This window comes from Amblyomma maculatum, chromosome 3, assembly GCF_055883805.1.
Source record: "Amblyomma maculatum isolate TAMU_Amacu chromosome 3, ASM5588380v1, whole genome shotgun sequence".
NCBI classification, from domain to species: domain Eukaryota; kingdom Metazoa; phylum Arthropoda; class Arachnida; order Ixodida; family Ixodidae; genus Amblyomma; species Amblyomma maculatum.
In genome coordinates this window covers 166,612,054-166,637,375 of record NC_139346.1, presented here as the reverse complement: position 1 = coordinate 166,637,375, position 25,322 = coordinate 166,612,054, and the positions used below count along the sequence as shown (strand labels likewise).

Sequence of the window (25,322 nt, the reverse complement as noted above, 5' to 3'; positions counted from 1 at the left end):
GGTATACGTGGCATTTGCAGCATCCCTGGACTTTCCCCGTCCGCCGCTATGGTGGAGGGTGGCGCTAGCGAACACTCTCAAGGGTAGGTTACACGCAATATAAACGCCTAAGAAAGTGGAAGAATAAAGAGCCGACGCTGTAACTCAACGGTAGAGCCACCGGACTCGAAATTCGGAGGGCGGGGTTTCGGACCCGAGCGGCGGCATGGGGTTATTTTTTCTTCTACTTTCTGACCGATTTCCTCCCCGATTTATCATTACTTCCCATTCATAAACAGACACAAAAAATAGCCTATGATTTTCTTTGTGAGCGGCTGTTGGCTCCATTACTATGCGGCCTTACTAAGGGTTATTCAATTGTACTTTTTTGCATGCCGGAAATGACCATTCCTTCTCTGAGCCCTATCGTGGTGTATCTTGAGTCTTGAATTGCGGAACCGTACCGTGTTTGCATAGATGATGCGCAGTGTTATTTAGAACCACGTGATAGGTGGGCCATATTTCAGAGAGGCAAAGCAATGCACTGCGATGTGGTGATCACCGCGAAATTGATGCAGATTTGAGTACATATCCATCGTAATTTCAGGAGGCGAAATGGGAAGAGGGGGAAGGATGCTCACCGCCGTCAGATACTTGGAAGGCACCCCGTACTTGTCGTAGTCCTCGTAGCAGTCGATAAACATGTCCGCAGCTGCCGTCAACATCGACATCATTTCCTTTTTGTCTGCTCGGGTAAAAGAAGAACATTGGCGTCAAGCTTACAAAACAAAAATGCGAAAGAGAGGGTTCATCTCTGTGTTTCTTCTTTTTTTTTTTTACTCCGTTTTTCTGTTTTTGCTGGAAGAGAACGGTTAAACCCTATTTAAAGTTTTCACCGGAAAGCACGTACAGCGTCTTGTCAGCGCTGTCATCAGCGCTTCTGCTGAGTAGGTGCGCTTGCCTCAGCGGGCATTACAAAATAGTCGGGGTTGTTTTCAAAACGCATTCAATCAGCAGACATTTTTTCTTGGAAGGGGCAGGAGGGGGGGGGGGGGGGGGGAGTGGCTTAAGGTTTAAGCCGAATAGTCAATGGCTACCCTCTCTCTCTCTCTCGCTTGTGCATGCATGTTGCGCCAACGCCATCTAGGTCGCGCGGGCGCGCAACGACAGAGAGAAAAGCTGCTGTGTGTTGAAGAAAAACTATCGCGCGCGCACGTGTGTGTGTGTGTGTGTGTGTGTGTGTGTGTGTGTGTGTGTGTGTGTGTGTGTGTGTGTGTGTGTGTGTGTGTGTGTGTGTGTGTGTGTGTGTGTGTGTGTGTGTGTGTGTGTGTGTGTGTGTGTGTGTGTGTGTGTGTGTGTGTGTGTGTGTGTGTGTGTGTGTGTGTGTGTGTGTGTGTGTGTGTGTGTGTGTGTGTGTGTGTGTGTGTGTGTGTGTGTGTGTGTGAGAGAGAGAGAGAGAGAGAGAGAGAGAGAGAGGGGGAGAAAGAGAGGAGAGAAAGAGAGGGGAAAACAGAGATGGGGCGTATAATGTATTAGGGGTCGGAATAACGCAAAACTTCCTAACGAACACATTACAGCCAATGCTGTAAAAACCTCAGAAGTAGCGTGCGCAGAAAAGCAGCTTTCTGTTTCACTGCTCACTAGCTGAAGACGGTTACTTCAGTGAAAATTCGCTTAATTTCTTTTTTTTTTTTTGACACGTGTGCTCCTGCTTTCATGTTAGATACTTTTTGGCTCTTTAAATTACGTGTTTGTTGCACTGAGGTATACATTCCCTGTCGGTCATCTGGTTCACCTCTAATCTGTATACTGATTGCGATTGACAGTTTTAGTCGCTGAATGTTTCCCTTGTGGCTGGTTTCGCTGATTGGCCGAGTTATGCGTATAAAATGCAGGGTGTGGTGCAATAAACCTTAGTTGATAGTTGGCGCCAGTCCTATGCGTTTACGTTCCTTCTTGTCCTTGTGTCATTCGCGGCGTTTTTGTTTCAGGCATGTCGAACCAACTAGCCTATACCAAAGTACTTTTATAGGCATCATGTTCTGTAACAGTATACATGCAGACCGAAAGTCACTAAACGCAATAATTTTGATGTGCTGCGGCTCACTGTTGCCGGAATATATATATATATATATATATATATATATATATATATATATATATATATATATATATATATATATATATATATATATATATATTCTGTGTAAGAGGCACACTCTGCTATATGGCACATTATCGCTCACAGCCGCCTAAATTTTCTATCATATGGTATCTGCGCTTAACTATGCAACTGCCTCGCCGCGGTAGCTCAGTGGTTTAGGCGCTCGACTGCTGTACCTACGGGCGTGGGATCGATCCCCAGACGTAGCGGCTGCTTTTATATAGAGGTGAAAAGGAAGGCGTCCATGTGCTGTGCGATGTCAGTGCACGTTAAAGAACCCCAGGTGGTCGAAATTTCCGGAGACCTCCACTACGGCGTCTTTCATATCCTGAGTCGCTTCCGGACGTTAAACCCCATAAACCAAACCAAAAACAACCTAACCTAAATAGACAACTAACTGTGATACCACCCAGAATGCGCGAAATTAAATGTAATTAAAGAGAATTGATGTCGTAATCTGCATGAAGGACTGGGCAAGGTTCATGATATTCAGGATTCTACAAATGCAAGAGCACATGCGGTCAACTATGACAACACTAAGTGCACGGTTTACGAACATGAATCTCCAAGTCACACGAATCGTCACAGTCCTTTTGTTTGAGGAACTCATTGTACCGAAACAATCGACGTGAACATTACATCGTCCAAGCTTATACAGTTGAAATTTCTTCAAAGACTTTTGTGCTAACGACCCTCGCCTTATCCTGATGACTTTTTTCTTTCATTCCTGACAGCTGTCAGCCATATCATTTGTTAATTTCTAGAAAACGCGGAATAATAAATTTTAGCCCACTGCGTCAGGCCACGGAAAGCAATAATTCTCCTCTTCTCTTCTTTTTAAACTCAGTCAAACCAACGACAGTGGGCGTATATCCTAACAAACTTTCCTGGTTCAGAAAATGCTATATCGTTCCACTACTATCATGTTATGCAACTACAAGACGAAGCAGCAAAAACAGTATTTCGAGAAAATCCTCAGTAGGCTTTTCATCTATTGCTATACCAAAACGTAGAACAACTCATTCAACTACCATTGACTGCTATTTATATCTGCGTCTAGCAAGTGACCACCCTGCACTGCACGTCAAACTAATCTTGCTGGGTCAAGCCAGGCGGCCAAGTCGCGGCACGTCTAGGGTTGAATGCATACTGGGCTGAGGTCCGCAGGCGTCCTCCAGCGGTGATCCTGCAGCGGGTCCCAAGAGGATCCAAGAAGCCGCCAGCAGCGTGCCGATCATGGCCGTTTTCCTGCGATACTTTGCGCGTCGCCACGGGCCACTGTCATGGCGGAGTCCTGTTTGCTCAGGCAACTCCCATGGAGCACAGCTCTCTAGCGCCGAGGTCGAGTTCGAAGGAGGCGGTCGCATTGCATCCATCATATGCAGTCGCTGATGACAGCGCACGCGGATAGAAGAAAGCATCGCTTCGAAAGAAAAATGAGAGAGCGTTAAAAGGAGCCTTTTTAAGCGTCTGTATTGAATTCTTCATTGCTGCGCGGCCACTGGAGGAAAATAAGTCTTGAAATTATGTTCCGAAAATATGAACACAATGTTGTGGCAATGAATACTAATGTTCTGACGCATCTGCAAGCAACTCATCAATGAACGCGTCTATCTTGTAATATTTAGATCGAAAATTTTCAAGACAAAAAAGTTGAAGTATAGTAGGTGTCGGTCTGCATTTAAGCACAACGACAGCAAATAAATAATATAAGAGCGAAAGAGAGAGAGGGGGGTGTAGTGTAAAGGAAACACGAAATAAGTGTTGAGCTTGAACTTGTACTGGATTTCTTTCGCCAGAGACGTCATGTCGTTTATGATTCAGCTCAGTTACTGAAAGTTTGTCACTCGAGTGCAGGATTAAAGGATTCAAGGTTATCTTGGGAACAGAGAATGTGTGAAAGATTGGCCTGACCTCAAAGAGCTCGTCAGATTCATTAAGAATGCTTAGTAGGGAGAAGAACCTTGCATTAAATGTTTTGTATCAGGTCCAACCTGTCGGCCGGTACTCAGAGCACCTGAGTTCCCTTTTTTTCTTTTTTCCGGCCAGCCCTTCCAGTGCCTGTACCTTGAAGCCATTTGTAGCCTCATATAGAAAGTTGCTGGTTGTAAGTGCCCATATGCTACATCATATATCGGTCCCAATGTCATGCATACCACGGACGGTCCAAACTTCACTGGCGTCGAAGGACAGCCGTACACAATATACCATTTCGGGATTGCCTCTTCCCAAAATAGCACGGGAAACCAGCAAGCAGGGGAATACCGTAAAATAAAAAAGTTTAGTTAGTTAATGACTTTCGACATTTAGTCTTTCTCCTTAGTGAGAAGTAAATATAAGTGAGATGACGGCAAATCCTGTTCGATTTGCACACTGGTGGCTCTGTCGTCTTCTACAACTCCATTTATGCCTAAGTACCGTTCCCTCAACTACAAAACAGAATGACCACGTTGTTCCAAAACACAAGCATTTAGGTTATACCCGCACAAAAGCTGAAAGTCAGGTCTGGATATTGCACGCGGAGAGAGAAAAAACTACGCAGGGGAAAAAGAAATTCTGCTGACCACTTCTATTTACGACGCAATTCATTGCTTCTCTTACAAAGGGGGCAATGAGTAACCATTACCTAAATTGTCTGACCATTCCCTTTAATACTGGGAGCACCGGTACACAAAATTAAAACGATCCTGATTCTGACAGTTTCTCGTTTAGAGGCCGGCAAGTTTCTTTAAGCCTATCTCTTCGTTCCCTCTCGTAGGATGTCTTCAAAAAGCTCTAAAGAGAGCTGCTAATTTGGCGCGCAACGCTGACGCTGCACCCGGATGTGTTCGAGGGTTCCTCTCGAGCCACAGTGTATACAAAAATTCTGATCTTTCGCCTGGGACTGCCCCTCTTTTCCCGGCAGGGGCCTAAATTTGACGCCGCAATTCTAGGAGAGTGTGCTGGGCTGCTCGGACCCAGCCGTCGTCCAGCTGGCCTTGGACGCCAACCATGACGACGTCTGCCGGCCTGCATCTGAGGCCCCCACCAACCGTCCCAAGCGGCGGAAGGCCGAAGTTCCTTCATCCGCTGGTCCAAATAAAAACTTCTACTCTCTCTCTCTCTCTCTCTCTATCTCTCTCTCTCTCTCTCTCTCTCTCTATCTATCTATCTATCTATCTATCTATCTATCTATCTATCTATCTATCTATCTATCTATCTATCTATCTATCTATCTATCTATCTATCTATCTATCTATCTATCTATCTATCTATCTATCTATCTATCTATCTATCTATCTATCTATCTATCTATCTATCTATCTATCTATCTATCTATCTATCTATCTATCTATCTATCTATCTATCTATCTATCTATCTATCTATCTATCTATCTATCTATCTATCTATCTATCTATCTATCTATCTATCTATCTATCTATCTATCTATCTATCTATCTATCTATCTATCTATCTATCTATCTATCTATCTATCTATCTATCTATCTATCTATCTATCTATCTATCTATCTATCTATCTATCTATCTATCTATCTATCTATCTATCTATCTATCTATCTATCTATCTATCTATCTATCTATCTATCTATCTATCTATCTATCTATCTATCTATCTATCTATCTATCTATCTATCTATCTATCTATCTATCTATCTATCTATCTATCTATCTATCTATCTATCTATCTATCTATCTATCTATCTATCTATCTATCTATCTATCTATCTATCTATCTATCTATCTATCTATCTATCTATCTATCTATCTATCTATCTATCTATCTATCTATCTATCTATCTATCTATCTATCTATCTATCTATCTATCTATCTATCTATCTATCTATCTATCTATCTATCTATCTATCTATCTATCTATCTATCTATCTATCTATCTATCTCTCTCTCTCTCTCTCCGCACCCGGAAGAAGGAAATTGGTCCCAAGGGAAGGAAAGACAGGACGATGAATAAATAATCTACATCGTACTTTCTAATACAATCCGTCATTCGAGGAAGAAGAAAAACAAAATACTCAGGACCATTTGTCGATTATTCCTCGCAGTTTCCTCCATGATCTACTGCCGCTATTATTCGACGTCTTTTTTAAACATCAGCATAAAATCCTCTCCAATATTCCCCGCCGTGAGTACGTACCGCTTGTACGTGAGAACACCAGAAGCACGATCGAAAGGGAAAAAGAAGAGGCGCCACGTGCACGGTTGAGTAACGCATGGAGGACGACCTGTTCGCCCACGTAGTCAGCATTCGGGCCACCCGGCCCAACAGCCGGCCACTGCGGGGCCAGTCCGGCTCCGAATATGACAGGCGAGTGCACCGTCCAGGCATCGATCCGTAACAGACCGAACCTGGTGATCGTGCTAGTTTGGCACACAGTGCTGTCATTGGCTAGGTGTCGTAATCAATACTATCCTCAGCAGCGTTACTGTAGCGCATCAACGTCACCCGGATGGCGGTAGTTTTTCCCGAGGTAACGCTGGTGTTGCCGCACAACTACTCAATTGACTCCGTGCAGGAGCGCTCGTGAATGCGGTTTGACGATGGTACCAAAGGAAGTTCGTTGGGAATAGGCTGTAAATGTGTGCGGCGCGGGACGCTGACAAGCGGAAATTAATGGGAAAAAGTGTTCGAACTTCGATGAGTCAAACACGGCGCTTAGTTACAACAGACAATGCACGCGTGTACTTTCTGTCATCGTCAAACCATAAGCACAGTACGCTGCAGTGAAACTTCTGTTTTGCTATACTGATGGAATGGAATGAAGCGACTGCCAAAACGTTCTCCGAATAAATGGTAACAGCCCTAACTGTGCAGCGCTATGCGTTTGCCTCTCACTGAAGCCATCGGCCCGAGCTGGCTACGTGCTTCTGACAGTCGAATGATATACGATAACAAGCTTGTACGCAGCTTCGACAAACACAAATTGGTTCGCGCGCATTTCCTCCCTCACGGTGCTGCGGAACCTGTTGAGCATGTAGGCGCTGGGAAGATATTTTCGTGCAAATATGACCCGCTGTGAATATTTCTTTTTTCGTCTTTAAGGTGCCCAAGCGACAAGACCTTACATGTTCAAGTGATGTAGCGAACGCTCCACGCCCTCCTCAAGCGTGGAATTGCTCATTTGGTTGCTGTAATAGTGCTTGCACATCATTACAGCTCTAGGAAGCAATACAGCTGTCATATATGAGGCTATCACAAAGACAGGATGTGCATCCTGTTGAAGAGGTGAGATTATCGAGCAGCGCAGTCCTCAATCTAAGCCGCCAGTTGGCGAATGGCCACAGTAGGCAAAACTTGGAGCAGAATAGGCAGCTAGGATATAGAAGGGATTATACGCAGAGCATATAAGTGGCTTCAAAAGTTGAGAAAAATCATGAGATGATTATTATATACGGCCAACCCTATTAAAATTATGCACCCTGTCACTACATATCTAGAACGTGAGTCGAAAAACCAGAGAGGTGTACATCTCGAGAAACAACTTTTAGTATAACCATAAACAACAAAAAAAAAAAAAACAAAAAGAAATAGGTTACAGGGCACCAATTAGCATGCACACATCAGGCAACACCACACGCAGGTGGATTTAAGGATCGCGACAATATGGTCCTAATTGGTCTTTAGAGTCCTTCACAAAACAAAAACGAATCGATGAGTAGGCAAATGTTCAAATCGGTACTTAGCGGCGATTCAGATGAGGGGTGTCGCTCGAGTTGTCCTCGCTGGGGCCTCCGGAGCGTAGCCGAAGGAGCGTCTCGACGATCCGGATCGCGGCCGAGATACGTCGGCCTAGGAGGGCAGCCTCGATGCGTCTTTCTCACTCCAGGTCCAAAACTCGTCTCCTTCCCTGCCCCCGGGGCAGCCGCACCGAGCAGGCGTCGTCGCATGCATACCGTTCTCCTCTCCCGCCGGGAGCATTGCGCCCATGTATCTTCCCGGCCGTGGGATCCGCGAGTTGGCGTGACCTTGAGGTTCCCGAAACCACGCGGTTACGACGTCTGGTCTTCTGTCTAAACGATTATTGCTTCCACGCAGACGCGCGCACTTTACGCCGTCTGCCTGGCTCCGTCCCCGTGGTATACGTCTGCGTCGTCTTTTGCGGGCCGGTTGTTTCTTCGTTTCCGTTCTTGTTAATTATTTGCTTTCCTTCCTGAGGCGGCGTCTTGCACTCACACGTGACAAGTACCCCCACACTTAAGAGTTTTCCCGCACGGAAAACTACTCACTGGCGTAATAAACACACACACGCACAGGCAAACGTCACAACAAACGGCACTGTTCACATAGTACAAACCATCAATAGCAAAGCTCGAACACACGTGTTTACTTCTTTTCTGCTGCTATATGGACATGCTACACACGCTGACAAATATAGCCTTAGTTCAGCCTACTTAGGAAGTCCGCTCCTACGTTTTCTCTCCCTTTTATATACTCGATGTCGAAGTCGTACTCCTGGAGCGTCAGACTCCACCTCATCAGCCTTCCGTTTGACCATTTAGTTTTTGTCAAACACTGTAGGGGCTGGTGATCCGTCTGTACTTTGAAATGTGTTCCGTACAAGTACAAGTGAAACTTCTTTACTGCCCACACCAGTGCTAAACATTCCTTTTCTACCGTCATACTCGATGTCGAAGTCGTACTCCTGGGGCGTCAGACTCCACCTCATCAGCCTTCCGTTTGACCATTTAGTTTTTGTCAAACACTGTAGGGGCTGGTGATCCGTCTGTACTTTGAAATGTGTTCCGTACAAGTACAAGTGAAACTTCTTTACTGCCCACACCAGTGCTAAACATTCCTTTTCTACCGTCGAGTAGTTCTTTTCGCACTGGCTAAGCTTCTTGCTCGCATACGCCACAGGGTGCAGGATGCCGTCTTCCTCCTGCATCAGTACTGCGCCCAGAGCTGTGTCTGATGCGTCTGTGCGCAAAACAAATTCCTTGTCTACATTAGCGGCTAGCAAGACGGGTGGTTGCGCCAAGCATTCTTTCAGTTGACTGAACGCTTCTTGGTGTCGGTCAGTCCAGTGCACCGCATTTGGCGCCCCTTTCTTTGTCATTTCTACGAGTGGGAGAGCTTTGTCGGCGTACTGTGGGATGAATTCCCTGTAATATCCAGTTAATCCTAAAAACGACTGCACCTGTTTCTTGGTGTTTGGTCTTGGTGCCGCCTGTATTTTTTCCAGGATATCTGGCTTCGTCGCTATCCTGCCCATTCCTATCTCGTGCCCGAGAAAAGACACTGATTCAAACCCGACCTCGCACTTTGTGGGCTTCACCGTCAGGTTTGCCTCACGGAGTCTCTCGAACAGGGCTTCGAGCGCATTCAGATGTTCTTGCCAAGTATCTGTGGCGACCAGAATGTCATCTATATAGTGGTGTACATTTGGAAGACCGCCCAAAACCTTTCTCATTAGCTTAGTGAACGTGGCTGCGGCAGTTTTTAAGCCAAACGGCATGAATCGAAACTGGAACAGGCCGTTAGCGCATGAGAAAGCTGTTTTTTCTTTGGAACCTTCCTCCATTGGTATTTGCCAATAACCTTTCGCGAGGTCGAACTTCGAGAAAAATTTCTTCTGCGCGACGCTCGCAAACACCACATCGATTCTCGGAATCGGCTCGCTGTCAGGAATTAACACGCTATTGAGCCGCCTGAAGTCAACACAAAGTCGATTGGAGCCATCTGTCTTTTTGACGACTACGAGGGGTGAGTTATAGGCAGACTCCGTGCGTTCAATTATGCCAAGCTCCAGCATATCCTCCACTTCTCTCTCGACTGTCTTGTGTGCAACCAGTGGCAAAGGATACTGCCTGACGTGTATGGGCTGCTCGGTGGTCAGTCGCAGCTTGCACTCAAGAAGCTTCGTCTTCCCGGGCAGGTCTGAGAAAATGGTGTCATATCGCTCCAGCAGACACTTGACTTGCGCTATCTTTTCTGTGTCCAGAGTCGGGTTAAGCGCCGCGTCCCTTGGTCCCGATGTCTTTCTTGTGTTGAAAGTAGGCACTTCCCCCGCGTCCGGTTCATCATTGATGACCATGCAGGCGATTGTATGGTCAAGATCAGGACGCCTCTCTTCATAACCTTTCAGCATATTTATGTGGAATACTTTTTTGTTTCCGTTCACGAGTAGCTCGTAGTCTACTTCATTCTTCTTTGCTGTTACTGGAAATGGGCCCTTCCACTGCATTGTGAGCTTGTTCTTTTCACTTGGCAGCAGGATCAAGGCTTTGCCCCCTGGCTTGAGCTGTCGATTCACCGACTTTCGATCATAAAATTTCTTATACTTCTCCTTTGCGGCTTCCAGGTTGCAGTGTGCGATCTTGCAGGTTTCTTCCAACCTCTCTCTCAGCTCCAGTACGTAGGTATACGTGGTCTTCTCTTCCGTTCCCAATTCTTTATTGGACCAGAACTCTCGGAGAATGGTTAGTGGTCCTCTGACGGCTCTGCCGTATAGCATTTCAAACGGCGAGAACCCCAAACTTGACTGAGGGACCTCGCGATATGCAAATAGCAGTGCCGGGAGGTATCGATCCCAGTCGGCCGGTCTTTCTTGGCACATTTTCCTCATCATGTGCTTGATTGTCCCGTTGAAGCGCTCCACCAGGCCGTTGCACATCGGGTGATAGGGGGTCGTCAGCAGTTGCTTCATTGACATGAGTCGGCTCACTTCCTTCATTAAGACCGATGTGAAATTGGATCCCCGGTCTGTAAGCATCTCTTTCGGCACACCATATCGCGAAAACATCTCGAGTAGCGCTTCGGCCACCTCGACTGTATCGATAGTTTTCAAGGCAATAGCATCCGGGTACCTAGTCGCCATGTCGACCAGGGTGATGACGTACCGATTTCCTCTTCTTGAGGAAGGTGTCATAGGCCCAATGATGTCGACTGCCACCCTCTGGAATGGCATTTCAATGGTCGGCATAGTTGCAAGTGGTGCTTTCCCAACTCTTCCTTTCGGTACCGTTCTTTGGCATATGTCGCAAGATCTGACATACCGCTTCACGTCACTCTGCAGGCCAGGCCAGTAGAATTCTTCGGTTATTCTGTTCACTGTGTTCTTGGCACCTTGGTGTCCAGCCATAATCGAATCGTGACCCAGACACATGACGGATGGTCTCAATTCTTTTGGTGTCACTAGTTGTAGGGCTTCCCTTCCTGAGTTGAAAGTACATTTTCGGTACAACAGCCCATCTTGGATGAGAAACTGGAATGTCGTCCGGCCTTTCTTTCTTTTTAGAATTTCGCCAACCTTCTTGAAACAGTCCGCCAGTGACGCGTCGTTGCTTTGCTCCTGCGCTACCTTATCGGGAGTCACCTTCAGTAGTTCCGCCGCAGGAACCTTGAGTTTGGGCATCTTCCCTTGTGCTGCTTTTGCTGCTCTAGTCTGTACGGCAGACGACACTGTGGGTGTTTCGACTTTTCCTTCAGCCGGCTCTAGGTTTCCGCTGCACTCTCTTGAAATCACGTTGGAGGGAGTCTTCACAACGGTTTCCTCTTCATCTTTTTCATCCTGATCCGGGAAATGTTCCCCACTGAGGGTCCAGTCGGCATCGGGATCGTCAACTTTTCGTACGCCCGCGATGTTTCCTAGCACCAAGTCATATAGGGGTGCATCTAGGCATTTCGCCAAGACCGGCCCCGAATAGTACGGTGTAGAAATTTCAATCATTGCCTCGGGAAGGTAGCGAACGGTGCTGTCAACCAGTAGCACCGCCGCAAGTTGACCGGTAAGCTCCTCATCTTCAACAAGGCTCCTTCTTACTAGGACAGTGTTTGTGCCACTGTCTCTCAACACGCTCACGCGCTGTCCGCGAATTTTACCTTTAACTACAGGCATCGACTCGCTGACGGTTGTGTGCCTTGCCGTTTCCCCTTCCGATCTCTCACCCTCTGCCGTCTTTTCGACTTCCTCTGCGGTCAAGTCAGTTTGTCGGGGATGTACGATACACGCGGCTTTCTCTTGCGTCCGATATCTGCAGTCTTCTGTACGGTGGCCCCTCTTGTTGCAGCTTTGGCAGAATGTCTGCGTCTGCCCTCTATTTCCTCCAAGCCTACAGTCCGAGGCGCGGTGTCCAACACGGTTGCACAAGAAACACCTCGGGGGTTGCCTAAATGTGCCACTTTGCACTCCTCGCTTTACCGCGTCGACATCGGAAGCTCTCCCGTTGTCTTCCTTGACCTTTCCCAGGTTTCTATGGCCTTGGGCTTCCATGAACTGGTCAGCATATTCTGTAAATTCCTCTACTGTCTTCAACTTCCGCTCTTTCAGAAATATGGCCAACTTCGGGTGACAGCAGGCCAAAAACTGTTCTGCCACCATTAGATCTCTCACCCCTTGGTATGTTTTTTCAACCTCTGCCATTTCCAGCCATCGCTCAAAGTAGTTCGACAATCGCGATGCGAACTGCTTTGCTGTTTCCGCATCATTTGGTTTACTGCTTCGAAACCTATCTCGAAAACCTTCCGCGGTTAAACGGAACCTCTGCAGAAGTGTTTTCTTCACTTTGTCATAGTCCGTCGACTCTGATGCGGGCATCCTCCCAAAGACTGTTAATGCCTCGCCCACCAGACAAAGGCTCAGGGCTGTTGCCCATTCGCTCTTACTCCATCCTTGGCCTGTTGCGATTCTCTCGAAACGGTGCAAATACGCATCCAAATCGTCCCGCTTATCGTCAAAAGGAGCCATCAGCTTCCTTGGACAGACCGCTGTTGGGCGTGGGGCCCCAACACCTGACGAGAGTCCTGTTGCCTCTGGCACGGCTCCAACGTTAGTGTTCGCAAGGCGTAACCTGAGTTCAAGCACTTCTTTTTCCTGTGCCAATCTCTTTTCTTCTACCTCAGCCATCCGCTTAGCTCTCTCTTCTGTTTCACGTGCCTGCTCGCGAGCCCTGTCGCTCTCTTCAAGCGCCTGCCTGTGCGCCAACTCTTTTTCCTCTCTGTGTCTCGTTTTCTCTTCCTCATAAAGAGCCATTGTTTCCTCTTTCGTGAACCCGAGCTTTTCGGCTCTAAGCATAAGCTTTTGGAGGTCCATCTCTCTGGTTTTAGCACGAACACAAGCGTGTTGACTTTAACGTTCAGACAAAATGACTAAAGAGAATCCTGGCAGGCTCGCCATAAATTTGTCACTACATATCTAGAACGTGAGTCGAAAAACCAGAGAGGTGTACATCTCGAGAAACAACTTTTAGTATAACCATAAACAACAAAAAAAAAAACAAAAAGAAATAGGTTACAGGGCACCAATTAGCATGCACACATCAGGCAACACCACACGCAGGTGGATTTAAGGATCGCGACAATATGGTCCTAATTGGTCTTTAGAGTCCTTCACAAAACAAAAACGAATCGATGAGTAGGCAAATGTTCAAATCGGTACTTAGCGGCGATTCAGATGAGGGGTGTCGCTCGAGTTGTCCTCGCTGGGGCCTCCGGAGCGTAGCCGAAGGAGCGTCTCGACGATCCGGATCGCGGCCGAGATACGTCGGCCTAGGAGGGCAGCCTCGATGCGTCTTTCTCACTCCAGGTCCAAAACTCGTCTCCTTCCCTGCCCCCGGGGCAGCCGCACCGAGCAGGCGTCGTCGCATGCATACCGTTCTCCTCTCCCGCCGGGAGCATTGCGCCCATGTATCTTCCCGGCCGTGGGATCCGCGAGTTGGCGTGACCTTGAGGTTCCCGAAACCACGCGGTTACGACGTCTGGTCTTCTGTCTAAACGATTATTGCTTCCGCGCAGACGCGCGCACTTTACGCCGTCTGCCTGGCTCCGTCCCCGTGGTATACGTCTGCGTCGTCTTTTGCGGGCCGGTTGTTTCTTCGTTTCCGTTCTTGTTAATTATTTGCTTTCCTTCCTGAGGCGGCGTCTTGCACTCACACGTGACACACCCTCAGCCGCCTGATAAAAATTTAGGGGGGAAGGGCGGGCTCACAAGTTCCCGCCTTTGGTGCATGACGTGACAGCGTTGACGGCTCTCGTCCGGGTTTTCACCTGCGGGATCCTTTTTTCCGAGCATAAACTTTGCAACCCGCTATGATGGATAATTCCTTAATTCATGCCTCTATATATCACGCGTGCATACTCTTTAGCATGCATTCGTAAGCTACCACAGTGTGTGAAAGACCACCCGCCACATGTACAAAACAACCGCACAAATGTGCCTGCGCAGCCAAGGAGTATAGACTTACCCGGGAGCAAAGAGTCACAGTGGATTCGATTCCCCTTGTTGCCAGCTCCTGCCAACGTGGCGATGCCATGTGGTCTCCAAACGTCACACAACCTGCCGACCGGCAAGTGCTCGGCCATATGTCACTTGCCAACTATCACCTGCCTGAGGCATTCTCGTGATTTGCGCTTCACAAAGCCGACAGCGATTTCCTGCAGGACCAGAGCATGAACACTGTCTTGTTAGTAGACGCTGGAGTACTCTGTAGAGATACAGAATAGGTACGGGGAAAACTGCATGCACGCTACTAGGGACGTCGTAGTGGAATATTCGACACAACATTTCGACCACCTTGGCTTCTTTAAAGCGAATACGCATCTCACAGCACACGGACATCTTTTTCACTTCGCCTCCACCCAACGCAGCCACCATGACCGGAATTCAGTCGTTGAGACACCTCGAAAACCTTGCTGAAATTCATTTCGAGCAATACCTTCTAAAAGACGGACATTTTATATTTACAACTTTGGCGTCGTAGCGCTGTCTTAAAGATGCTTTGATGGCTCCGTGTCTCCTGTTGTCCGCGTGCGCAGGAACCGGCGGGTGAACACGGCGGCCAACGTGAGCGCTGGCATGTGCGTGGCCCCAGTCATACTGGCCCTGGTCGTGCTGCTCGCCATCGAACTCCAAAAGCAATCGCTGGAGAGGGCGCGCAGGCTGCGCGGTAAGTCCCACCCTCTCTCTCTCTCTTCATTGCAGCTACCAGCCCGACACAGATGTCCCGTATAAACAACCCGTATCACAGCTATCGACCCGTCAGTCATCGTAATGTCAAGGCGGGACATCTCGCCCAATCTTCACCTAGCATTAGCATGAAGTTACGTTTAACCTATCATACAATGAAGCCTACCAGTACATAACATTTGGCCTGAAATAGCCCACGGTCGCCTTTTGCTTTTCACCTGCATTGAAAAGCGGCCTCCGCGGTCGGGTTCGAACCTGGGAACTCAGACTCAGATGAATCTATCCCTTGGATATTGTTACATTCCATTTACTTTATTTCTTTTAAGAGGTCAAAGCGGTAACAAAGCCGCTACTTTCAGTCAAAATATTGCTTTGTACGTTTGCTTCGGTTTACGTGTTTACGTTCCAAAGAGGGCTTCGGAAATTTCGACCACATGTGTTTCTTTAACTTGCACTGATATCGCACAGTGCACGTGCAGCTTTCTTATCATCTCTGCAGGGAACAGTGGCCACACCGGCCGGTATTCGATCCCGCGTCCTTGGGTTCAGCCATAGAGCGCCCTATAATTAACCACTGAGCTACCGCTTTTTTTTTTCTTGATTGCCAACTTCAGTATATGATACGCGACAAACACAGAACATGGGTTAAAAAACCGCGCCTCCTCGAGCTTAATTTCGATCATGTGATAGAAGTGCTTACATTCTCGGAAGCCACTCAGACACTGGGTCTTGTGACTTGAAGCCGTCAATAACACGTGCTGGCAACGGATTCTGAAAAATAATCTATTTTTCTACCATCAATGTCTGCACGACGAAAGCCATCCTGGATCACCAAAAATAGTGCACGCCCGAAACCATGATCATGTTAATTTGTACATTTACTCTTCACTTTTTGTTCTGGGAATTGTTTGGTTTCAAGACCGAGTGTTCTTTTTACCCATTTTGTTATCGCAGCTGGTAGGCTGCATTGCTATTGTGCACACTATAAATTTGGTCCTTTTGTTCTTATGTCTGCTGATGTAATTAATGTGTAATTTGTATGCCCCTCCTGCCTGGGCCGCAACGAGGCCTGCAGTATTGTATAAATAAATAAATGTCCATTGGAGAAATATGTGAGAGGCCTTCGCCCTGCAGTAGGTACAGTCAGGCTGATGATGATGATGATGATGATGATGATGAGCCCATCATTTTTTTTTCAATGGGCAAACATCTAATACAATACATCCATGGGTGGTATCTTTTAATTGTTCATTGTAGAATGTCCCAAAAGAAAAAGGTTTTTCAACAATGTAAGAAAACATGTTAGATAGTTTGCGGCTTTCTGTATATATGAAGCAGTGATTACCCCAAGGCAAAAAAAAAATGATGCCATTTCTAAATACGTCTTAACTATATTGCTATGGAGCTTGCAAAACGTTTTTGCTCCTCATGGTACAGCCATACTTTTCACGCTTTTAAGGACTGAATTTCATGGACCTGTACAGTACAATGATCTGCACAATGGGATCGGAAGAAATACATCCCTCAAGTCCTTATGGTCACGTAGTGGTGACAATAACGTAGGTGACCAATGAGGATACTGGAGTAGTGCTCAAATGAACTGTTTATTGTGCTGAATTATGCCCACAAAAGAACTACGTCAACCTGCGCCGGGCTCAATTTAATATCGTCACAGAAACATCTAGATAAAGACACCAAATCTGACTAGCACAAGCGAGAACATTCTAGAAACAGACGCGTGTGGTTTGCGATACATCTTGGCGAAGCAACGAAGAAAATGATAACACCCCGTCTCGCGACTGAGCATGAGCGAAGAATGCAAAATCGTTCCGTGCTCTAAGTGATGCTAGCGGCTTTTGAAAAACAACAAATAAAATTTTGAACGGTTCGCGGCATTATATATATTTTTTTTCACGATACGCCAGACAAATATTCAAAACGAAAACCGGGCTTACGAGACACGACATGTCATGCGCACTGAAGCCAAAAATTATCCCTTGCATAGTCGGTGCACTTACGGCGTAGTCAGTTAACACTTAGCTACCGCCGCGCGACAGAGGCAATATGTACTAGACTCACTTGTGTGTTGGTTTTTTGTTTTTGTTTTTTGTTTTTTGCTGAACTGTTTGGTTTGGTTTGTGGAGTTTAACGTCCCAAAATGGCTTAGGGCTATGAGAGACGCCGTAGTGGAGGACTCCAGAAATTTCGACCACCTGGGGTTCCTTAACATGCACTGGCATCGCACAGCACACGGGCGCCTTGCTTCTCGCCTCCATGGAAAAGCGGCCGCCAAGGCCGGGATTCGATCCCGCGTCCTTGGGAATAGTAGTCGAGCGCCGTAACCACTGCGCCACCCCCTTTTTTTCTTTATTGTCTAATTTATTATCAGATTTTACACATAAAGAACAATATTCCACACACACACTGTTACGACCAAGCATCCGCATTTGCGCGCTCTATTGTTCGCCTGTGGGCATGGATAAGTTTTGTGAATATGTGGTGATGGTCCAATGGCTCTAAGTGAGCCTGTTTCCAGGAATCCTGTTTTGTAAGCATGTTTTGCTTTGTGGACAACCTGCAAATGCCAAATTGACCCTGTCAAGAGAACGTCTGGAAAAACACAAAGAAACGTCCCCCTGCGGGAAATAGCAGGAAGTGCTTTCTTTCTTTTGTTCACCCTTCCAGTCGAGAAGTGCTATCCTCCAGTGATGAATGCCTCCTATCCAAAGGAGACGACAGAGTGACATGTCCGCTGACGTGCAGGACAAGAAAGGAGCATGACTCATACGGCCATTAAGTGATTTCCCGGGAATGCAGGAAAGATTTGCAATTGTCGAAAAGGGACCATGTTGGGAGCCCTATGCGGCGCCACGTGCACTCGGATTTCTGAGAAGTAAAACCCCTTGTCAGAACCAGCCTGTGGTTTCTTTGCTGAAGAATAGAAATGTACCTCCTCTCCTCGCCGTTCCCAAGCTTTTCCCGCCAACAAGTGATCACGCCCAACGAATGAATGCCGGACCAGTCAGTGCTTCAGACCATCAGTGCAGTGATGTGTTCGATTGGATGCCGATACCTGAGGGGCGTGCCCTGGATTTGGTTGGTCAGCATCTTCAGAGAGGGGCTGGACATAGGGGGTTTTTAAGGACGCTGCAGAGCACGAAATGTCGCTCTGGGCCCTGGGTAAACGGCTCATCCAGTCGCTTCTCGCTATGAACTCTTAACGCTTGCCATTTTGCTGATGTACCCTTCTTTTTCATGTAAATATTCTTGTAAATACGTTTTCTCAAAGTGCCAGTAAACCTGCTTGTACATATTTTACCAACTTCGAAGATTCAGTCCTGTGTTCGATTGGATGCCGATACCTGAGGGGCGTGCCCTGGATTTGGTTGGTCAGCATCTTCAGAGAGGGGCTGGACATAGGGGGTTTTTAAGGACGCTGCAGAGCACGAAATGTCGCTCTGGGCCCTGGGTAAACGGCTCATCCAGTCGCTTCTCGCTATGAACTCTTAACGCTTGCCATTTTGCTGATGTACCCTTCTTTTTCATGTAAATATTCTTGTAAATACGTTTTCTCAAAGTGCCAGTAAACCTGCTTGTACATATTTTACCAACTTCGAAGATTCAGTCCTTCTTCAACCCCGAGTCTCTGCACGCTACCAAGTGAAGGCCGGGTCGACGTAGCCCCAGCGTCACGACAACTGGTGATCAGCGGTGGGATCTGAATCTACAAGCACGACAACTGGTGACCAGCGTTGGGATCTGAATCTACAAGCCACAACATCTGGTGATTGGAGGTGGATCTGAAGCTACAAGCCACAACACCTTGTGATCGGAGGTGGCATCTCAAGCAACAAGCAGGAGCAACAATCGGCCAAGAGGGCAGCTCGGAACATCGATCGCATGTGTGGGTGAGTGCTTGGCTTTTCTTCTGATGTGGACCAGGTTCTAGAACAGGGTTAGATTTTAGAACTGGTAAAGAGAGTGTGGAAACGCCTTTAGGTTGGTAGTTTGCACAGTTGTTTTGGAAGTAGCCGACACTCGGAGCGATCATGGACCTACAAAAGCTGCAGAGACCGGACCTGTTGCTATTGTGTGAGGAATTGGGAATTGATACAAGTGGTTTGGCACGAAAACCCTTGATTATAAAGGCAATCACTGATCTAGGAACCGATGATGAGGAGCTCAGTGAAGCATGGAACCTCATCGGTCAAAAAAAGGAACAGCTCAGACAGCAGAAAGAGCGTGAAATTGAAAGAGAAGCAAAAAAGCTGGAGCTAGAAATTGAGCTCCGGAAATTAGAACTAGAGTTGAGCAAGAGGTCGGGCGATTGTCCCCAGCTAGCGGTACCTCGTCTCAACAAGGAGGCAGATTTCAAGATGTCAAAGTACATGCAGCCATATGTGATATCAGGGGATATCGGTCTGTATCTGGCTAACTTTGAGCGAACTTGCGAAAAACTGTCCTTCCAGCGAGACACGTGGTCTCAGAGATTATTGACGGTTCTGCCCTGCGAGGCAGCGGAGGTTGTCGCGCGGCTAAGCAAGGAGGACGCGGACAACTACGAGAAGGTCAAAGCTTGCCTTCTGAGAAAGTATAGGCTTAGCGCCGAGGCGTTCAGACAACGTTTTCGGAACGCTACTAAGTCCAGGGACGAGAGTTACCCTGAATTCCTGTACAATTTAAGAGTAAATTTGGGCGAGTGGCTAAAGAGCACAGATTCCTACAGTGATAGGGACGCTGTAGTCGAGCGAATTCTTTTAGAACAGTTTTATAACTGCCTCCCAGAAAAAGAAAGAAATTGGTTACAGGACCGAGGCGAAATTAAGTCGGCAACTGAAGCTGCCGAACTTATTGAGGAGTATGCTTCGCGCCGACAATTCAGCAACCCAGCAGTGGATAGGCCCCGCAATCCCAAGTTCAGTGTAAATAACCGTCAGAAAAGGCACTTTGCTAGATTTGCAAACGAAGAAAGGAAGGCTTCTTCAGGCAAACGCCCTAGAAAGGACGGCAGTGAGAAAAGTGGGGAAGTGACCAACGCGCAGAACACAAAGAAAAAGCTTGAGGCTAGGAAGCCGCTCACATGCTTTAGGTGTAATGAGCAGGGTCACATTGCCGTCAACTGCCGGAAAGAAAAGATTGCTTTCTCGTATGTCAGGGACTGCGATGAAAATATGCAGCTTTTAGAACCCTACCTGCATGACCTAGTAGTCAACGGGAAGCCTTGCAAGGTACTGCGCGATTCGGCCGCAACGATGGATGTTGTCCATCCGGCGTATGTATCGCCTTCCGACTATACAGGACAGTGTGCATGGATCCGACAGGTAGTTGAGGAACAGAGTGTGTGCTTGCCGATCGCGAACGTGGTCATCGAGGGCCCTTTCGGCGAATTAACAACCGAGGCTGCCGTTTCAGGAAAGCTTCCTAAGTGCTATCCGTATTTGTTCTCCAACAAATCGGACATGCTGCTGCGAAAGAGGGGCATCCTTTTCGGAGACAGAGTTGTGCAAGCCTTAACACGTTCAAAGGCGCGAGAACTAGCTACACTGCTCATTCCAGAAAAATCCACAGCGGAGGAAACGGCAGTTAAAACAGTGGTAAATGCGGAAGATAGCAGGTCAGAAAACTTTGAGAGCGAGGCATCTCAGATATGTCAACTTGAAAGTGAGCTTGATGAGACGCGGAATGAGGACGTTCTTGAGAGTAACCTCTTGCCGCCAGTGTCTAGTAATCTCACGAGACTTTTAAGTGGAACTCGAGAGGACTTAGCTATGGAGCAAGCCAATGATCCCAAGATACAGGAGATAAGAGAGCGCCACCGCGCCACTAAGACAGCAAAGAACATTTCTTTTGAGATGAGAAAGGGAGTGCTGTATCGCTTATTCAAGGATAAGCGCGGAGTAGAGCGGGACCAATTAGTCGTTCCCCAAAAGTACCGCGGAGACTTACTGCGACTTTCCCATGGCAGCTCGTGGTCATGTCACCTTGGAATAAGGAAAACAAAGCAGAGGCTGTTGCAAGAATACTATTGGCCTGGATGTTTTAAGGACACGGAAAATTTTGTACGATCATGCGACACGTGCCAGCGGGTTGGAAAGGCGCAAGATAAGTGGAAAGCTCCGATGGTGTTAGTACCAATCATTACCGAGCCGTTTCACCGGTTAGTAATAGATGTAGTTGGGCCACTTCCTGTGACAGAGTCAGGGTACCGTTATATCCTCACTATGTTATGCCCAGCCACAAAGTTTCCAGAGGCTGTTCCGCTGCGCGAGGTGACGTCCGAGAGTGTAGTGGATTCGCTGCTGTCAGTGTTTGCACGAGTTGGATTCCCTTCCGAGGTCCAAAGTGATCAGGGTAGCGTTTTCACGAGTGTCCTCACCACCTCATTTCTCGAGCGATGCGGCATTAAGGTAGTGCATAGCTCGATCCATCATCCGCAGAGCAACAGCGTAGAAAGATGGCACTCTGTTCTCAAACGAGTCCTGAGGGGACTGTGCTATGAAAACAAGCGCGAATGGGATACCTGCCTGCCTGCAGCGCTTTTCGCTTTGCGGTCAGTGCCGCACGAATCCACTGGATTTAGCCCAGCCGAGTTGGTGTACGGAAGGTCACTGCGCTCACCTTTGCGAATGGTGCGCGAAGCCTGGGAGGGGCGCGGAGAAGACCCAACAGTAGTAGAATTCATTCTGAACCTCTTGAATCGCTTACATAACACTAAGGAACTCGTTGAGGCCAGCATGAAGTCAGCCCAGGCTCGTTCCAAGGTGTACTATGATAAGACAGCCCGTCAAAGGACGTTTTGTATCGGGGACCAGGTGATGTTGCTGAGAAGTTCAAGGCAGAATAAGCTCGAAGTACAGTGGGAAGGACCGGCTGAAGTCGTTGCAAAGCTTTCTAACACTAACTACGCAGTGAAAATTCCCGGTAGGCGTAAAGAAGTGCGCATTTATCATTGCAATCTTATGAAGCCTTATGTGCAGAGGGAAGCAGTGGTAAATCTAACGTTAAACCTTCCCGAGGAGATGGGGGACAACTTGATTTGCCTCAGCGGAAAAGGAAGCAACGCTCAGGAGCTTCTCAAAAAGACGGAGCAGAGAGGAGAACTAAAAAAATCCCAGCTGTCCGATCTGGGCGAGATAATAACAGAGTTTGAGGCCTGCTTCGTGGACAGGCCAGGCAGAACTGATTTGACTGAGCACGATATTGAGCTGACTTCAGACGTGCCAGTGCGATCAAGGTGCTACCGATTTTCTCCAAGGCAAAGAGAAATTCTGGATAGGGAAGTAACTCGCATGCTGGAATTGGGAGTAATAAAACCCTCGGAAAGCGATTATGCTTCGCCTATGATCTTAGTAGAAGCTCCAGGTAAAGACCCTAGGCCTGTGGTAGACTACCGAAAGCTAAATTCTCTCACCAGAGATCAAGTGTATCCTATTCCGAATATTGAGGAGAGAGTAGAACAGGTCAGTAGAGCGGCATATGTGACTACGCTGGACCTTACTCGAGGATACTGGCAAGTACCGCTCACTGAACGCGCCAGCAGATACGCGGCTTTCGTCACTCCGACGGGCAGCTACCAGCCAACAATGATGAGTTTCGGGCTCAAAAATGCTCCATTTTGTTTTTCCCGACTCATGGATAGGGTTTTAAATGGGTGTGAAACATTCGCGGTGCCTTATTTAGACGACATTGCGGTTTTTTCCGACTCATGGGCGGACCATATGGTACATCTAAGAGCTGTACTGAGCCTTTTGCGTCAAGCTGGACTAACCGTAAAGGCCGAGAAATGTTGCCTGGCAAGGGCGACCGTGGACTACTTGGGTCACAATGTAGGTCAAGGTTTCAGGAAACCCAGCGAGATTAAGATTTCTGCGGTAGCAGACTACCCGCGGCCGAGCACGAAGACGGAAATTCGAGCATTCCTAGGTCTGACTGGATACTACAATCACTACATCCCTAACTATTCAGCTTTGGCCAGCCCTCTGACCGACGCTCTCCGCAAGACAGAACCGACAAATGTAGTCTGGGACGAACAAAAGGAAGCCTCCTTCGTAAACCTGAAGGCTGTGCTGATTAGCCGTCCGGTATTGCGAGCTCCAGACTATGACCGAGAATTCACGGTCCAGTGTGATGCCAGTGATCGAGGGTTAGGTGCTGTTCTCTGCCAGAGAGATGACGACGGTAATGAGCACCCCGTGCTCTACTTGAGCAGAAAGCTGAGTTCTAGAGAGAGGGCTTATTGCGCGTCAGAGAAAGAGTGCGCTTGCATTGTATGGGCCATTCAAAAATTGCAGTGCTATCTTGGAGGGGCCAAATTCACCGTAGAGACGGACCATTGTCCCCTGGCTTGGCTGCAAACTGCGACATCGAAGAACAGTCGCCTTCTTAGGTGGAGCTTGATTTTACAGCAGTACAATTTTGAAATAAGATACAAAAAGGGGAAGTTAAATGGGAATGCGGACGCGCTTAGCCGCTCTTTCTAAGCGGTCCGAGATGTTCCTCACCATGTATCCAAATTGATAATCAGGTTTTTTTTTTTTTTCGTGCGCTTGTATATGTGTGGCTATGTAAAGCAGCACGTTTGGTTTTCTAGGAATACGTGGGTCCCGAACGTCTTGAGAGTGGGCTTTTCTCGAACAACAATGGCAGTTTTCTTTTAACCTGGTCTCTTCAGACGGGAGCCGAGTGCTTGTTTCGACATGTGGTTGAGTTTCAGACAGCTCGAGCAATTTGGCCTACAACAATCAAGACAACGCGACAAGCAACAGCGAGCTTCAAGCGTTCACGTGCAGGCCATTAAGTCGTCTCTTCATGCAGCAGCTGGGACTGCTGCCCTCCGAGTCTCTTCTAGCGGGGGAGGAGGCTGTTACGACCAAGCATCCGCATTTGCGCGCTCTATTGTTCGCCTGTGGGCATGGATAAGTTTTGTGAATATGTGGTGATGGTCCAATGGCTCTAAGTGAGCCTGTTTCCAGGAATCCTGTTTTGTAAGCATGTTTTGCTTTGTGGACAACCTGCAAATGCCAAATTGACCCTGTCAAGAGAACGTCTGGAAAAACACAAAGAAACGTCCCCCTGCGGGAAATAGCAGGAAGTGCTTTCTTTCTTTTGTTCACCCTTCCAGTCGAGAAGTGCTATCCTCCAGTGATGAATGCCTCCTATCCAAAGGAGACGACAGAGTGACATGTCCGCTGACGTGCAGGACAAGAAAGGAGCATGACTCATACGGCCATTAAGTGATTTCCCGGGAATGCAGGAAAGATTTGCAATTGTCGAAAAGGGACCATGTTGGGAGCCCTATGCGGCGCCACGTGCACTCGGATTTCTGAGAAGTAAAACCCCTTGTCAGAACCAGCCTGTGGTTTCTTTGCTGAAGAATAGAAATGTACCTCCTCTCCTCGCCGTTCCCAAGCTTTTCCCGCCAACAAGTGATCACGCCCAACGAATGAATGCCGGACCAGTCAGTGCTTCAGACCATCAGTGCAGTGATGTGTTCGATTGGATGCCGATACCTGAGGGGCGTGCCCTGGATTTGGTTGGTCAGCATCTTCAGAGAGGGGCTGGACATAGGGGGTTTTTAAGGACGCTGCAGAGCACGAAATGTCGCTCTGGGCCCTGGGTAAACGGCTCATCCAGTCGCTTCTCGCTATGAACTCTTAACGCTTGCCATTTTGCTGATGTACCCTTCTTTTTCATGTAAATATTCTTGTAAATACGTTTTCTCAAAGTGCCAGTAAACCTGCTTGTACATATTTTACCAACTTCGAAGATTCAGTCCTTCTTCAACCCCGAGTCTCTGCACGCTACCAAGTGAAGGCCGGGTCGACGTAGCCCCAGCGTCACGACAACACACACACACACACACACACACCCGCCGGGGTGGTGCAGTGTTAAGACGCCCGACTACTGTGCCGTGGGCTGTGCGATGTCAGTGCACGTTAAAGAACCCCAGGTGGTCGAACACACACTCACTCACACACACACACACACACACACACACACACACACACACACACACACACACACACACACACACACACACACACACACACACACACACACACACAGAATATTACGCGACAAATACAGAGTATGGGTTAAAGCCACGCGATTTTGGTTGCGTGATCCTTTTTTTTTTTTTTTTTTTTGCTGAACGAAGTCCGGAAGTAGGAAGCTGGGCGTGTCGAAACTGGGCAGGGAGCAGCATGCTTTGCAAGCCTATTTAATTTAAATTCATTTCTCGCCACACTAAAATACAAA

The 25,322-nt window shown here is 47.7% G+C and overlaps 2 protein-coding genes across 2 annotated transcripts in view; one reads left to right on the top strand and one right to left on the bottom strand.

The window, feature by feature from the left end:
- Positions 1–14,491, bottom strand: part of LOC146196779 (uncharacterized) — a 31,245-nt gene extending 16,754 nt beyond the window's left edge. Inside the window, exons 1-2 of the mRNA XM_084596402.1 lie at positions 14,344–14,491; positions 621–724 (exon numbers count right to left, since the gene is read on the bottom strand). Of these exons, the coding sequence (XP_084452528.1) occupies positions 621–724; positions 14,344–14,461 (222 nt within the window). The 5' untranslated portion in view covers positions 14,462–14,491. The remainder of the gene's footprint in view (positions 1–620; positions 725–14,343) is intronic.
- A 57-nt stretch (positions 14,492–14,548) lies between these two features.
- The window catches only part of LOC146196769 (uncharacterized), a 49,035-nt gene continuing 38,261 nt past the window's right edge, over positions 14,549–25,322 (top strand). The window contains exons 1-2 of the mRNA XM_084597073.1: positions 14,549–14,562; positions 14,915–15,045. Coding sequence (XP_084453199.1) covers positions 14,549–14,562; positions 14,915–15,045 — 145 coding nt within the window. The remainder of the gene's footprint in view (positions 14,563–14,914; positions 15,046–25,322) is intronic.